The sequence below is a fragment of the Alligator mississippiensis genome, chromosome 4 (assembly GCF_030867095.1).
Source record: "Alligator mississippiensis isolate rAllMis1 chromosome 4, rAllMis1, whole genome shotgun sequence".
Lineage (NCBI taxonomy): Eukaryota > Metazoa > Chordata > Crocodylia > Alligatoridae > Alligator > Alligator mississippiensis.
In genome coordinates, this window is record NC_081827.1 from 156,656,312 (window position 1) to 156,671,125 (window position 14,814).

At 51.0% G+C, this 14,814-nt stretch overlaps 1 protein-coding gene across 2 annotated transcripts in view; it reads left to right on the forward strand.

The window, feature by feature from the left end:
• The window catches only part of ITGB3 (integrin subunit beta 3), a 58,059-nt gene extending 49,683 nt beyond the window's left edge, over positions 1-8,376 (forward strand). For both annotated transcript variants that reach the window (XM_059726832.1, XM_059726833.1), the window contains 2 exons: positions 4,087-4,253; positions 5,617-8,376. In XM_059726832.1, the coding sequence (XP_059582815.1) occupies positions 4,087-4,253; positions 5,617-5,685 (236 nt within the window). In that variant the 3' untranslated portion in view covers positions 5,686-8,376. The remainder of the gene's footprint in view (positions 1-4,086; positions 4,254-5,616) is intronic.
• Positions 8,377-14,814: the final 6,438 nt, after the last annotated feature.

The following is a 14,814-nucleotide window of genomic DNA, read 5'->3' on the forward strand; positions in this document are numbered from 1 at the left end:
CCAATTCCATGCAGACAGGGAGGGTTTACTGCATGTTCCAAGGCCAAGATGTGAGCCCCTGAGGTGTAAGTTTCCTACTGCTCTTTCTTCTTTGTATCAAGCAGCCATCTGCTTCATCCAGCTCACAGCTGCTGGGAAGCCATCAAGGTGTCAGTGCCAAGTTGCAGGCCAATGCATCCATTATCCCTGATGGCTCTGCTGCCTAGTCCAGATTCCAGCTGTCTTCCAGAAGCCCCCTCTCTCCCTTCATTTTTGTTTAATTTTTGCTCCAGGTCTACTTTTTCTCCCTGGTCTACCTCTGAGTCAGTTTTCCAAGCTTCCCTTCATCCTCACTGTGCTGCCTGGGCAGGAGGCAGGAGATCTGAGTTTTGAGTTCACAGGCAGAAGGCAGTACCCAGCTGATCCCTTGGGGCATGGGACAACAGCGTGTATCTGGGTTAATTTAGAAACCTCTGTGTCCCTGGTGATACCAGTTTAGATTGGCAATCAGCCAGGCTAGTGAACAAAGTAGGAGCGCAGGAGGCTGCAATCCCTGTGTTCTTTATATTGCTTTCATGTCTTATGTGAGGCGGAGCTGTTGAGGAATTCTGGCCTCAACGAATGGAAGTGATAGAACCCACATATGTGCAGGGGAAGGGCCAGAACAGGCAGTTTCCAAAGCTGACTACGAGTGTGCTCACACTTAGGATGCTGCAGGGCATTGCTGGGAAATCTCATCAGTTACTACCAGTTCTTCAGCCCTATCCTGCACCCTCATCTGCCCCAGGGGTGGCAAGAAGACTTCCTTCATCCTAGAGAATCATGCCTTTGGATGTCAACTCATCCTAAGCTGCTTTCAGAGACTTTTGTGCCCAGAGAACTAGATGAGATGCTCTAGAAGGATTCTGACCACTGCCCTGAGTTAGGAGGGGTTCTGGGCCACAGCACCTGAGGCTGCCACAGATCCTTAGTTAGGTTTACTCTGTTACTGTGCTGCTGCATCTCTCCAGGATTTGCTGGTTTAGCTACAAAGGTACTGGTCCAGGGTTCAAGGCCATTTTTTGCCTCTCTCCTCTCTCCTGGGCCACTGTAGCTCAGATGGAGGGCCGGTCAGTGAGGATAGGGTTCATGTGACAGTATGAACTCCTTTCACAGTAGAAGACAGTGTCTTCCTGTGTCAATTTCTCTCTGCTGCTGCATTGCTCAGCAGTTTCCTTGGAGCTGGTGTACACATCAAAGACTAGATGCCTTCCACCTGCATGATTCCTCGCCTCTCCTTGGGCTGCATTTTCCAAAGAGCACTTTAGAGGCCCAGCCCCCACATGCCAGGGGGAAAGAACGCCGTGTTATTGTCTAGGCTCTCTAGCTTTGCAATGAGCCTTCAGCATGCCAGCATAAATAGGTAGCATCTCAGGGCAGCTATGTACCAGCCTTGGACCCAGACCAAAGGAGAGATGACACCACTCCCTCTGCAGACCAGCAAGCAGGGAGAACTGTTCCCCTAAACCAGGGGTGGGCAAAATACAGCTGTTGGGCTGGATCTGGCCCACCAAGGGATTTTGTCCAGCTGCTGCTGCCAGCCTCCATTGCCACTGCTGCTTGCTGGACCGGGCTCTGCTGCCTGGGCACCCTGGCCTGTCCTCCCCATACCCACTGCCCAGGGCACCCAACATAGTGGGTAGACAAGGACGGTGTCCCTGGAGACCAGCCTGGGACCTGTGTGGCAGGGTTGTATGGCTGGGCAGGCAGGATGGGGCCGCAGGTGGGCAGGGAGCAGGGGCCGGGGTCAGGATCAGGATCGGGATCACAGGACGGTGACAGCGTAGGGTTGCAGCCCACTGCCTGCATGTCCCTATGATGGGTGTCAGTTCTGTGGGCAGGGGCATGCCAGGAGCAGATCGCAGCTCTGCCCTGGCCCCATGATCCCGATCCCAGCCCTCACCACTCCCCACAGCCCCATCCCACCTGCCCAGCCTAACACAGGACGGAGCCACTTAGGGAGTTTTGGTAAGCTGTTGTGGGCCAAGAGCCAGGGGGAGTGCTGATCTGGCCCAGGACAGCTCACCAAAACTCCCTAAGTGACCCTCCAGCCCAAATAATTGCCCTAAACAGTCCCATTTCCTGGGGTCTCCAACTCATGAGTAGTGCAGTGCAGGCAAAGCCCTGGAGAAGGCAGAGGAGGGAAAGTGGCTACCAGCTGTAATTGCAGCCCTGCTGCCATCTGCTGGGCTGGGCCCCCCAAAACTCCCAGGTGGCAGGAAAACATCAGCTCAGGTTTGTTTTTTGCTTTGGTTGCACAACCTGTGTAGGACAGGGGCAGACAGGGAGGAAGGGCGGGCCGGTAGGCGGCAGGAAGGGAGGGAGGGAGGAAGGGGTTGATGGAGTGCAGGGAGTGTTGCTCCTCTGTGAGACACAAACACAAACAAGGAAATGTTAACGCAGCCCTCCCTTGCCTTATCAGACAGAGCCATATAAGCAAGCGGTTGACACAGCCTGTCAGCTCAGCGCGTGGGAGGTTTAGACAGGAGTCAGCCAAGAGCTATTGGAGGGATCAAAACCTCAGCAAAGCCACAAGAATCATCCCCAATGGGTGGGTTCAGGAGATGCCTGGGAAAGCCAGCCTAAACTACGCCCTGTCCAGGAGACAGGGACTCCTATCTCCCACCTCCTGCCCATCCAGCCTATGTGCTTTGTGCTGCCCCATCCCATGCTTGAGTAGAAGGGAGGCAAAAGCCATGTCAAAGAGAAAGAACTGCCTGGCCCTCAAACAGGAAGCAGTGCTCTGATCATATGTCACTATCTTTAACACGGTTATCACCTGGTGAGTCAGGGCTGTGCTGTTTCCCCATGTTGTAGATGGGAAACTGAAACACAGAGAGGAGGATTTGCCCAAGGTCATGGAGAAAACCTGTGTCTCCAGGTTCATCTCCAGGACGAGTCTTGTCAGAGCTCTTAGGCAGCTTGGGAGAGTGGTCTTAGTCGCCAAGCCAAGCACAACTGCTATGAATTGGCCGGCAGGAAAGCCCAGGCCTGGAACAGACTGGCATGTCAAACTTCCATAGGAGCCATCTACTCAGGATACCCAGGAGCTGTCGTCCCAGCCCGTTCTGCCTATGATGAGCCATTGCCTCATACACTTGATTTACCCTGCTTTATTTTTATTTCTTTCCCTCACTTTTGAGCACTGGCCCACTGTGTCTCTGGAGATGGGGCCTCTCTCTGCCTGGAGGAGGCAAGGCAGGTCAGCCCCTTCCAGCCAGGGACTGTAGGACACACCATTAACCCAGCCAGAGACCCTCCCTTCCCTCCTCCTCCAGATGTGTGAGTGAGACTCCCAGCAGCTGTGGTCACAGCTGTCTTATGCTTCCCTCCTTCTCCTCCCCACCACCCCTCCTCCTCCCATGCCTGCTTTTCTCTGAATACACACTGGGCACTCTATAGCCAGGGACTTGGTGAGTCTCCCAGGGAAAGGGCATGCTCAGCCTGTGGCATTGTTCATGATGCGCTGCTAACAACAGGATAGAGCCTGCACCCTGGGAAAGAAAGAGAACAAAGACCAAGCCCTCCCTCCAGCTGGGAACGCCCTGTCTGTACTGAACAGGAACACTAATTTTAACAGGAAGATGCTACACAGCCAAATCTTGCCTGCAGCCAAAGGAGTCACACCCAAGGCTAACTTGCCCCTGGGGCTCTGATAGTTAAATCGTGGCTGTATGGAATGTCCTGCCTTTGGGCCCCATTCTGCAAACACTGCATCTGGGATGCCCAAAAAATCTGCAGGGTGCCCAGGCCTCAAAATGGTTCAATTTCAATCGGATGTGGATACCTGGCTATCCCAGGCCCCTTTGAAAATCTGCCCTTTGAACACACAATGGGGCTACTCACACACTTAAGTGTATACAGGGTCAGGCCCTGGACTTAGGTGAGTGATATTGCCCTCTAGCGGCACAGGAATAAGAGACCCCCTACTGCTGTTGGCCAAAGGAGCCCTGCTTCAGTGAAGCTGCTATTCCAGCACGTGCTTCACGTACCCTGACCATGCATTGAGTTGCTGGATGTTGTAGGTGGATCACAGGGAGAGACCTAATGCCCTCCTTTCTTTGCCAGACTGCCCTAAGGGGCCTGATATCCTTGTGGTCCTGCTCTCCGTGGCAGGAGCCATCCTACTTATTGGCCTGGCAGCCCTGCTCATCTGGAAGCTGCTCATCACTATCCATGACCGGCGGGAGTTCGCCAAGTTTGAGGAGGAGAAAGCAAAGGCAAAGTGGGACATGGTAAGGGTCAAAGGACTGGGTTGGCACCCTGTTTTGCTGTCCTCTGGGGAGGAGTACTGGGGTGCCAGCTCTTAGACCATGTTCTGTCTCAGAAGTGCAGAGGAAAGGCCCTGTCTGAGGGAAGGTAAGTGTGTTCAGGCAGGATCCTGGGTAGTACAGTGACTCATGGAGAAATCAAGAGACACTGCAGCAGGAAAACAGAAGAGGGGAAGGCCAGAGGGAGTTGGGAAGTATTGGGGGTGGAAAGGAGGCCAAAAGGTCCATCAGGGAGCACATGCTTCTTACTCACTCCCTGCTCCCATTTTTCCACCCTGTGAGCTGCCCAGAGTGTCCCATCTGCCACAGGCCAGCTGGAAAGGCTGATGCACGTAATGCACGGGACAGTTCATCAATGCAGTGTTCCCCTCACGCTGGGCCAACACTCCTAAAAGGTTTCAACAGCCAGCTTGGGGCTTTGCCTATGCCTTGCACCTAGGCTCCTTCTGAGCTAGGATTCTTATACTTTGCTCTTCCCTTTCTCTTAAATGTGTTATTGTTTGTAATGGTGCCATTGTCAGCCCAGGCTCAAGGCAGGTACAGCAAAAGCTTCTGATATACAACCCTCTCCTATTACCACCCTGGGCTCCCCACCATCTTGCACACATGCCCCTGCCCCTTGTGCTCCCTACCCACAGCTTGGCTGACCTCCCTCAGTCCCAACCTGTAGTCTGTGGTCCCTCCTAAGCAGGAACAATTATGTTTGAACACCATGATGAAGCACACAAATGCCCATTGAGGACTAGATCACTGGTATCCTTCTTCACTTGAGATCTTGGGCAGTAGGAAGGCCAATTCTGTCAGTACTTTCCTAAGCTGCAGACCTAGGTGTCTTGACATAGAGGATGCTGTTGCCATGGTATACCTGAGACATGGTTGGTAGGCAATGACTGCTCATCAGCATCTCTACTTTCAATAACCCAGCCCATTTTTTAATTATCATGGATTTAAGCTACCGATGAGTGTGTGGGTTGGATTTTCACCATAGCTCAATGCCTGTTCAGGTACAATGGGTACAGATTTTTTACACATATGGTACACACACCTGACCATGAGCCCCTCAGTGGGAGCTGAGCCCTCCTGGGGACTGGGGCTGGTGCTTGCTGGAAAGTCTGGTCCCCTAAATTATCCAATTGCACAGTGTGAGTTAGTGGCCAGAGTATGGAAAGGGGAAGAAGGCAGCCCAGACTCTACTGCATCTATCTATACTGAGCCCCTGTGTGAGGATGGGCCACTCATCCCCTGCCTCAGTTTCCTCATATGTAAAGTGGACAATGTGATCTGCCAACAATAAACCCTGGATAACTATATTCTGCTTCTGTTACAGGGCAACAACCCCTTGTACAAAGAAGCCACATCTACCTTCACTAACATCACGTACCGTGGGAATATGTAAGGAGACTTGCCTTCCCCTCCCCAGCACTGGCCATGGATCAGCTGAGGAATGTGAGAGTCCCCCAAGATATGTTTACAGAAGACCTTGCCTGTGTTTATGTGTTTTCATGTGTTTAATTTAATGACAACCCTTCAGGCTGCCTCCAAGGACCAGACATCCATGTCAGCCCACTGTAACGCAGAGATATTCCTCTTGAACTAAGCCACTGTCCTGATATTACCTCGGCATGCCCAGTACATGGAAGTAGGCTGTCCTTCCATACACTGAACCAGGAGGAGTAGGGCATGCTTTGCGTGGGCACACTATCCACACTGTGCAGGCCAGGCTGCATGTTCTCTTCTCCACTGGAAGCCTGCTACAGCTGAGTCACACCACAGGACGCTGTGAGGGAGGAGGAGAACCTGGCTTTGCCCCATCTCCATGCCTTTCTGTAGTCCTGGAAGTAGAGGCACCACTGGAATGACTCACATGTGGGAAGACCTTGCATGACCCTCAGCTGAGGAGTTCCTGCCACTCCTCTGGACTAAGGTGTGCCGTGAACTGGCCTTGCCCCTTCTAGGTGCAGAGCTGTCTCCCTCAGGACAGAGGGACAGTGATTCCCTGCCAGCCTGCTACCAGGAGATATTCCCTGTTGGGAGAAAGGACTTGATCTTCCTATCCCAGTCACTGGTTGCATATCCCAGTCCAGTGCTTCTGGTGGCCATGTAGCTCTGGCCCTTATGCTCCTTAGGAAAGCAAAAAAACCAAGCTGTGCCTGACCTAGCTGTACACTCCTTCATCACCTGCTGCACCCAGTGTGGTCACACCAAGAAGCAGGGGATGGTCAGCCATCCCATCCCTCACTACACCTCTTGCACATACACCTCATCTGCACAGCTGTGGGCTGTGCTGAGGTCCCAGAATTCATATCTACGCCACCCCTCTTCTCCCCATCGTCCCCTCCCATGCACACACACAGAAGGACAACTGACTCCACAATGAGAAGGCAGAAACTCTCCTAAAAGACTGGCTCTGAGGAACGGTGTGAGATACCACTTTTTGCCACACCAACCAGACACCAGCTGAATCCACCAGGATATATGCCCTGCGGAGCACAGCCAACAGACCTTCTGGGTCACCCAGGGCAAGTGGGGGCTCTTCCCTGGGTTTTGTCTTCCATTTTTGAAAGAAGAAGAAAACAAAGCTGATTGCCCTTTGCAACGTGGGGATGGAAAATGCTAGTCAGCATTCAGTAACAGAAACTGGTTGGGTATGAGCAAGTCATGCTAGATGTCTAGGCTGGGGTCCAATTCACATAACTGCAGCAAGTCTGAGACACTTGAAAATTTGTCCCTAGCAAAATGCTGATCCTGTCCCTGGGCTCTCTGCTTTGAACAGCAGCTGCAGACTTGGGGAAGCCTTTTTTCCAGGTGGCTGCCACAGGATCCAGGAAGTTGGGATTCCTGGGTTCCGCAGCCTGATCTTGCCTATGTAGCACTATGCCTCAGTTTCTCTCTCTGCAGAAATGGGACTTCGGACACCTCAATCAAAGCCCAGAGTTAGTGGAAGGAGGTCAAGTTGCCTGTGCTGTAGACAGACAATTGTCACTTGTGCCAGGAAGGCCATGATGCTGGCATGCAAAGGCAGTAAGCACCTCAAATTCCTCATCTTGTGCTATGGAGCCAAGCACCTTCTGTCTTCTAGGTGGAAAGCTGCAAAGCAGAGTTCTCTTCCCTGCCTAGACCTAGCAGTGCTCCTGGCCAAGTTCAAGGCACTCAGTTATTGACAGCTCTCCTGAAAAGCCATCCATGGCTTATCCATAAACACTGCCCCTATGTGGGGGCAATGGCCCAAGCCCTGACCTCTTCTGGTAGTACACAGTATGGCCATTGAACCCTCACTTGTCACAACAGCATGGAAAGAAATAGCATAGTTTGCACTGGCAGGGAAGGTGGGATGGATTACCTGGGAAGGTGACTCCCTTCCCTCCCACCGGCATCCAACAGAGCTGTCCCAGCACCAAGACTGTTGTGAGACACCCTAAAGGATGCAGGTCCATGATAAGGAGCTGGGGCCCCAAACTTAGAATTGTCTACTCCTCCAACTATATAGTCAACAGCAATTCAGAATAGGGGCAGCAGCAGACCCAGACAGAAAAGATGCATGCCTGGCCTTCCCCAGATAGAACAAAATAGACCTGGAGTGGGGCCTGACTCCCGTGGGTGTGAGGACCTGTTGAACCAGCATGGTGAGATATCCCCTTCCCCCTGCCATCTGCATTCAGTCCTTCGTGCTATGGCTTCCCCTGCCTGCATGGCCTGGTGCATGCTAGCCCCACTCAGCACTTACTATCACCCACGCCAACCACACTGTCACTGCTGTACACTTCCATGTGCATTGTGAATATACAGCAATGAATACCCCAGTGCTGGTCACCCCCACCCTGTTCTCAAGGTGGTTAATACTTGGGGCATGAAAGAAAAGTAGGATTCCCAAAAAAGAGAGGTAAGGAGACACGTCCTGAAACCACCGAGCTGTCCCTTCCAGATCCCAGGTAAGGGCAGAAGGGAGGGGAGCTTGAGTTCATTCCCACCCAACTGGAAGGCCCAGAACTGATCAGAGAGGAGCCCAGGGTGGAGTGTATGATTTTTGCTGCTCAAGCTCCAATGGACACTTTAAATGGCACCAAATAAAGAGCCTCCTGCCACCAAAGGTCTCAGCGCATGTCTGGTGTTTACGTGAGAAGAGAGCCCTTACCTGACCCCATTTCACTCGCTGATCTGGCATCACAGCTGACTGGGTGTCCAGCTCTTGGGGTATGCATATAGAAAGCCCCACACATTTGGAGTGTAAGTCCAGGCCTTGGTACTGACCCATTCACCTGCAGCCCTGAGATCTCCTGTGCACTGCCCACATAGTTCCCAATTTTATGAGGTGTGAAATATAGCTGGAATCACTGGTTCCAAGGAGCCTTCTGGGTGCTGTCAGGTTCTTCCTTGCCCAGCGGGGAACCTGTGCCTCAGGATAAGAAAGTGAAGAAGCAGGGGGCTGGGTAGACTGTGGGAGTGGATCCTTAAAACAGACTTGCAATTCCAAAGGTGTGGTCCTAGGCTTATCCCAACATAGGGAAAAGGAGAGAACAGGCCATCCAGTAAGATTCTTACATACAGACCTGTATGCCAGCTCCCGAGCATCAAGAGCACCTGGGTGCAAGCCAACCCAGGGTCCTCATGGGTTTACTAGGGAGCTTTCCACAGGCCCTCCGCCCAATGAATGCCCTGTTGGTAAAATCCCAGTCTGGCTTCACAGTTCCTCCACCAAGTAGAAGAAATTAAAGTCTTTGGTGCAATGATGGGATAAAGGCCCAAAAAATGGGATGGAGCCTGCTCCTCTCTCCTGCCCTGCAATGAATCCAGTCACTTCCCCAGGGTCCAAAGCTTCAAATACTGGGGAAGGTCTAGGTAGCATAAACAGTTTACATTCTTGCCTTATTCCAGCTTGGAGCCTCAGGTCTGGTTAGCTCAGGGGCTGTTGCTGGTTAGAGCAACGGGGACACCTAGTGGCCATTTCACTCTTTGGTTCTAAGGGACTTCTGAAAAATCTACCCAATCTCTCTTCAGGCCTATAAAATGAGTATGATAACACTGCCCTGCTTCCCAGCAGTGCATTACAGATCGGGAGGAGCACAGCAAAGGTAACAGTGGTCTGCTAAACTGCCTCTTATTTCCACTTTGAACATTCAACACCTAAGAGCTGCCCCCCTTAAAATGATGTGACTGACTTTAAAAGGAGCAGATGTTTTTAAATGAGATGGGTCATTTCTTCAAACTTGTCTCCTGACATCTTTGTCAAATTGCAGGTCTGAGTCCTGCCTTTCCAAACAACATTACACAGGATCAGGCCTCAGAGCTGTTGTATGTAAAACCCTGAAGATAGGTGTTACTGTTTCCTGGTCAACAGTAAGGCACGCACATGTACAGAATGTGCCATCCAGTTTCCCAATAAGCAAGCGGGCACACGATGCACACAGACAACTTTTGGAAATCTCATGCATCGCTGATTTAACAAAAGCTATTGAGGCAGTAAATCTATTGGTTCTTATCCACTCTGCCCCATTTTGTTGCTGTTACCTACATATAAATATAGTGTGTGAACACAACATTTACACTTCTGCATGTTGGCCCATACATAGGAACACATGTCCCCCAGCTCCTCTTACAGCAATGACTTCTCAGACTATTGCGCGTCCATATGTTGTGCAAGTTAGTTTGACATTTTGGAGGTTGAGAGAAAGGCAATGTCTCAGTTATTTGCCAAACACATTAGATCCCTGTCAGCAAACACAGGCCTGGGAAGCCTCAGGGCTAGCAGCTTCCTTGTCTTTGGATTAGCAGTTGGTTCATAAATTCATAGATGCTATGGTCAGAAGTGACCTCAATGGATCATCAAGTCTGACCCCCTCCCCTGGCAGGAAAAAGTGCTGGGGTCATGTGACCCCAGATAGGTGCTTGTCCAGTCTCTTCTTGAAGACCCCCCCAGGGTAGGGGAAAGCACCACCTCCCTTGGAAGCCCGTTCCAGAACTTCTTATGGTGAAGAAGTTCTTCCTGATGTCCAACCCAAATCTACTCTCTATCAGCTTGTGGCCATTGTTCCTGGTTATTCCAAGGGGTGCCCTGGTAAACAGAGCATCTCCTATTCCCTGATGCCCCCCACCACCCCTGTGAATCTGTATACTGCCACTGTAACTGTAAGTATACAATTGTATACTGTATACTTACAGCAGTGAAGGCCAACCTTGTTGCCAGGTATGCCACAAGGTAAGCTCTGACCCCTTCCCCTGCTGTATCTGTCACTATTCTCCCTGCTCTTTGCTGTGCTACGCAGTAGCTGCGGCACAACCACTGTGGTTGTCCACCCTGTCTTCAAGTGCTAGTGAAACAGAAATCTGTAGCCTGTGTCCAAAGCAGCACTGCAGTTGAACACAGCTAGCACCTCCCGCCCTGCCGACCTGCCCAGTGCTGCATCAGTCACTGAGCTCACACGGTTGCTACATTAATAACGTTCCCCACCCCCCAAACCCTTAACACAGGGGCTTGACTCCCCAGGCTTGAACCCTTCAAGAATCCTTCCCTGCAAGTAAAACTGCCTGCACAGCTGCAAAAAACTGCTGCCATGCCTGCCTAGCAGCTGTCCCCCTGATTTAGGAGCCAGGCTCCACTGCCCTACCCTGCTCTGCTCTCTTCACACACTCAGTCACAGAAGATTTAGCTAAAAGCTGCAGCCCGTCCCTTGTGCTCGTCTCCCTTTTCTTGGAGCTCAAAATGAAATGCTGCAAGGCAACGCGTGCAGCAGGGTCAGCGCCCCTCTTTACTCATCTACACACGCCCGGTGACGGTTAGAATGACACTTTGGATTCAGGACAAGACTCGTACAAGTGATGGGCAAACCAGCCCTCCAACCTTGGTGCAAATGAATTGTTGATATGTGTCTTTGTAACAACACATTTTGTCTTTGGTAAGAACTGTGACCCTATAAAACAAAATTACAAAAAACTCTAATTTTTTTATTTTAAAAAATAAGGTCCTTTTCATGAGGCTGAAGTCGATTCTTTAGTCCTGGTTCCTTATTCTCAGTTCTCAGTTCCTTATTCCCAATATGGGAACCAAGAATAAGGAACTGGGAATAAGGACTAATTTCAGCCTCATATCATGCCAAAACCCTGCCAATCTACCAAAGAAGCCTAGGCAGACACTGCCCAACCCGAAGCTTAGTTTTTGCATTCCAGCATGCTTACTGACAGGCCCCGGGGCTTGCGTGCTACGTACATTGTCATGAATAAGGAGTTGAGTTTGGTCTAGGATTATAGGGAATAAACCTTTTTAGGATTATCACCCCAAAAAACATATCCTTGCCACTGGGGGACTCCTCTGGACAAGTGTGGGCAGGTCCCTGCCCAACCTATGGCTTGGTTTCCGCATGCCAGCCTACCAACTGTCAGCCCTCAGACTTGTATGCAATATAATTAACCCCAAATACGGAGCTGAGTTTGGGCTGGGATGACTGGGCAAAATCCAGTTTGGTTCACCCCAAACCAGAAATCCCTGCCAGCAGAGGGCTCCCTCGAAGATGTCTGGACGAGCCCCTGCCTGAACGAAGGCATGTGTCTTGAGTGCCAGCCAGCCACTTGACAGCCCCCCAGGCCCATGATGCATGTACATTACCCCAAATAAAAAGCTGATTTTGGGCCAGGATTATTGGACAAAATCTTATTTTGGTCTCCCCAAAACATTCATCTCTACCACTGGGGTACTCTCCTGAAGAAGCCTGGGCTGGGCACTGCCTGACCTGAAGCTCAGTTTTCATGTGCCAGACTACCAAATGACACCCCTCCACCCAGGCTTGTGCTAGGTACATAGCCCCAAATCTGGAGCTAAATTTGGGCTGGGATTATCTGGCAAAATCCTTTTCAGATCACTCCAAAATAAGTGTTTCCATCACCAGTGGACTGTCCTGAAGAAGGCTGGGCTGTGTGTTGTCCAACCCGAAGCTTGGTTTTCATGTGCTAGCCTGCCAACTGACAACCCCTAGACCTGTGTGGTATTTACAGTGCTATGAATAAGGAGCTACTCTTAGGATGGCATTAGTAGGCATAACCCACTTTGGATCACCCCAAAATACACATCATCATCACCAAGGGACTCTTCTGAAGAAGCCTGGGCAAGTCCCTGCTTGTCCTGAAGCTCAGTTTTTGAGTGCCAGCCTACAAATTGATACCCACCTTGTAAGGCCTGTACATTGCTGTCCATATCAGAGTGACACCAACAAAAGGAAAATTGGCATTATTGGCAATCGGCTTTTTTTGGCTGGTGTAGCAACATGCACTCAGCCAGGAATGCACCCTGGCAGCTTGGAAAGTAGCATTCAGCTGCTAAATCTGTATGGAGGAGGGGCAGGGGGGAGGGAAGGGACATGATGGGGCAGATCGAGTCCCCCACAGTGAGGGAGGGAGTGGGGCAGGGACAAGTGTTGCGCAGCTGGGGCAGGACAGGGCATGAGACAGAGCCATAGGCAGCTCATCTGGGAGATGCAGGGAGGTGGAGGGTGTGGCTTCCTGCCACTGTGCGCACCCCTGGAGGAGGCATGTACCCCCCAGATTTGTGCATGGGGCAAGGGCGAACTGCCTGCTGTGGGCTTGAGGCCAGGGGCTGCACTAGCCTCTTTCCAGCCAGGGAGTGGGGGCTATGGGGTGGTTACAGGCAGTTTTGGGTTAGCTATAGCCCACCCCATAGCTCCCCCTCCCAGTGCTTCACCCAGGCTGGGCAGTGCCTACCCCTGCCCCAGACCCATTCCCTCCTTCACCATGGGGTCCTCGATCTGCCCCGACCCCCATTCCCCTTCCCCCCCCCCTACAAACTTATTGGCTGGACACTGCTCTCCAAGCTGTCGGGCTCATATAGGCTATCAGATTGGTATCAGCCAATGTGGCTGGTTAATAATTGGCCATCAGTATCAGCCAAAAAATCTTTATCGGTGTACCCCTACTTTGTACCCTTTCCTGCCTAACAGCTTTAGATGCTTCTTTAGTTGCTGGTGTATCTCCAGATTCTACTTTTTTGCTCTAAAATTCCACCATAGTAATGCCAGATCTCAGTCTCACCAAGTATGTTACTCCAACTACTTTATACCTCCAATGAGAACAACTTTGGTTTAGCAAACTCATAAATTTACAAATATGTCTGATGATCTCTGTTGAATTAATCAGAACTGGTGACATGTTTTAACTAGCAACATTCTGTCTACTTAAATACAAAATACCTAAATACAGAATACAAGAAAGGGATTTGTGGAGGTAAAGGAATGGGGTGCGACCATCTCTGAAAAGCCAGTGATTAGCATTTAAGAAGGCATGTTTTGGTTATTTGATATAGAGCTAGATATGCATATAGTTTTATTTCAACTTGTCATCCCGGCTACAATATAACTCTTACGCTACCAACTTATTTAATGTCATTGTAACAGGGAACCCTAGCCCTGTTACTAAAAGACAGGTTGGCCCCTTTAAGGCCAAAACTTTCTGGGCACAGCATGCTGGTATGGTGGAGGTTAAAAGCTGAGCCTGGCCAGCTAGTCAGGTGACCAGAAGAGGGCAGGCCAGGACTATAAAAACCCTGGGTTGAGGGGTAATAGGGGTCAGCAGCCAAAGGGGAAGGAGTGTGTCCTAGAGCTCTATGGAGAGGCTTGGTGAGTGGTCCAAAGGCTGGAGGAGGGGAACTATGGAGGACCCCTGAGAGATGGCAGCAACCCCAGAAGAAGGACTGTAGCTGATGGTAGAGAGCTGAAGCATGAGCCCCTGTGTAAATGTAAGCTGGTGTGCTGCCTTCTTTAATCATATTTTCTCTTGGTGATGGTTATTGCACATGGACAGGACCATTCAAATATTTTTTGTTATTGAATAATACCAGTAGTTTGGGTGAGGCTATTTGGGGAAGGAGGTGGCCTCATTGGGCCCTACTGCACTGTGGGGACCCTGGTGCCAGAGAGGGTGTGGCATTTGGGGTGCACAGACCCTGGTGCCAGAGCGCATGATCCTAAAAGGCTGGGGTGGTCTGGTGCACCTGAAATGCAGTTTTGGGTTTTTTTGGACTAGGACAGTGTGAGTTTGGGGCTGTTCCCTAGCCTTGAACTTGCAACCCCCTAGCTGAGTGGTCAGGCCTCTAGGCCAGGCTCCAGACTGGAGCAGAAAGGAAGGCCACAAGCCTCAAGACAAGGGAAAAAGGCTAGTGCCTCTGAGTCGAACCCTGTTTGGTGGGTTTAGACAAAGAGGCCTAGCTAGAGAAAGACAGGGGTCAAGGTCCATGGAGGCAGAAGACCCCAACATATGAAATACAATAAACAGTCTCCCGCTTACGAGAACATCAGTATAATAATTTCCATCAAGACATGGCAGAAGAGTAGAGAGCAGGGCACAAGAACCTTAAAGGGGACTTCAAGGGTGCCCCACGTAAGGTGCAGATAACAGGGAAGATGGTGCTGGGGAGGGTGACCTGTTACAGTCACGTATGGAAGTCTTTGGTGGAAACCTGAAGATCAAATGGGACCTGAAAATGCTTCTTTGGAAGCGTCCCCCAGAGGTGGATGGGTGTAGTTTA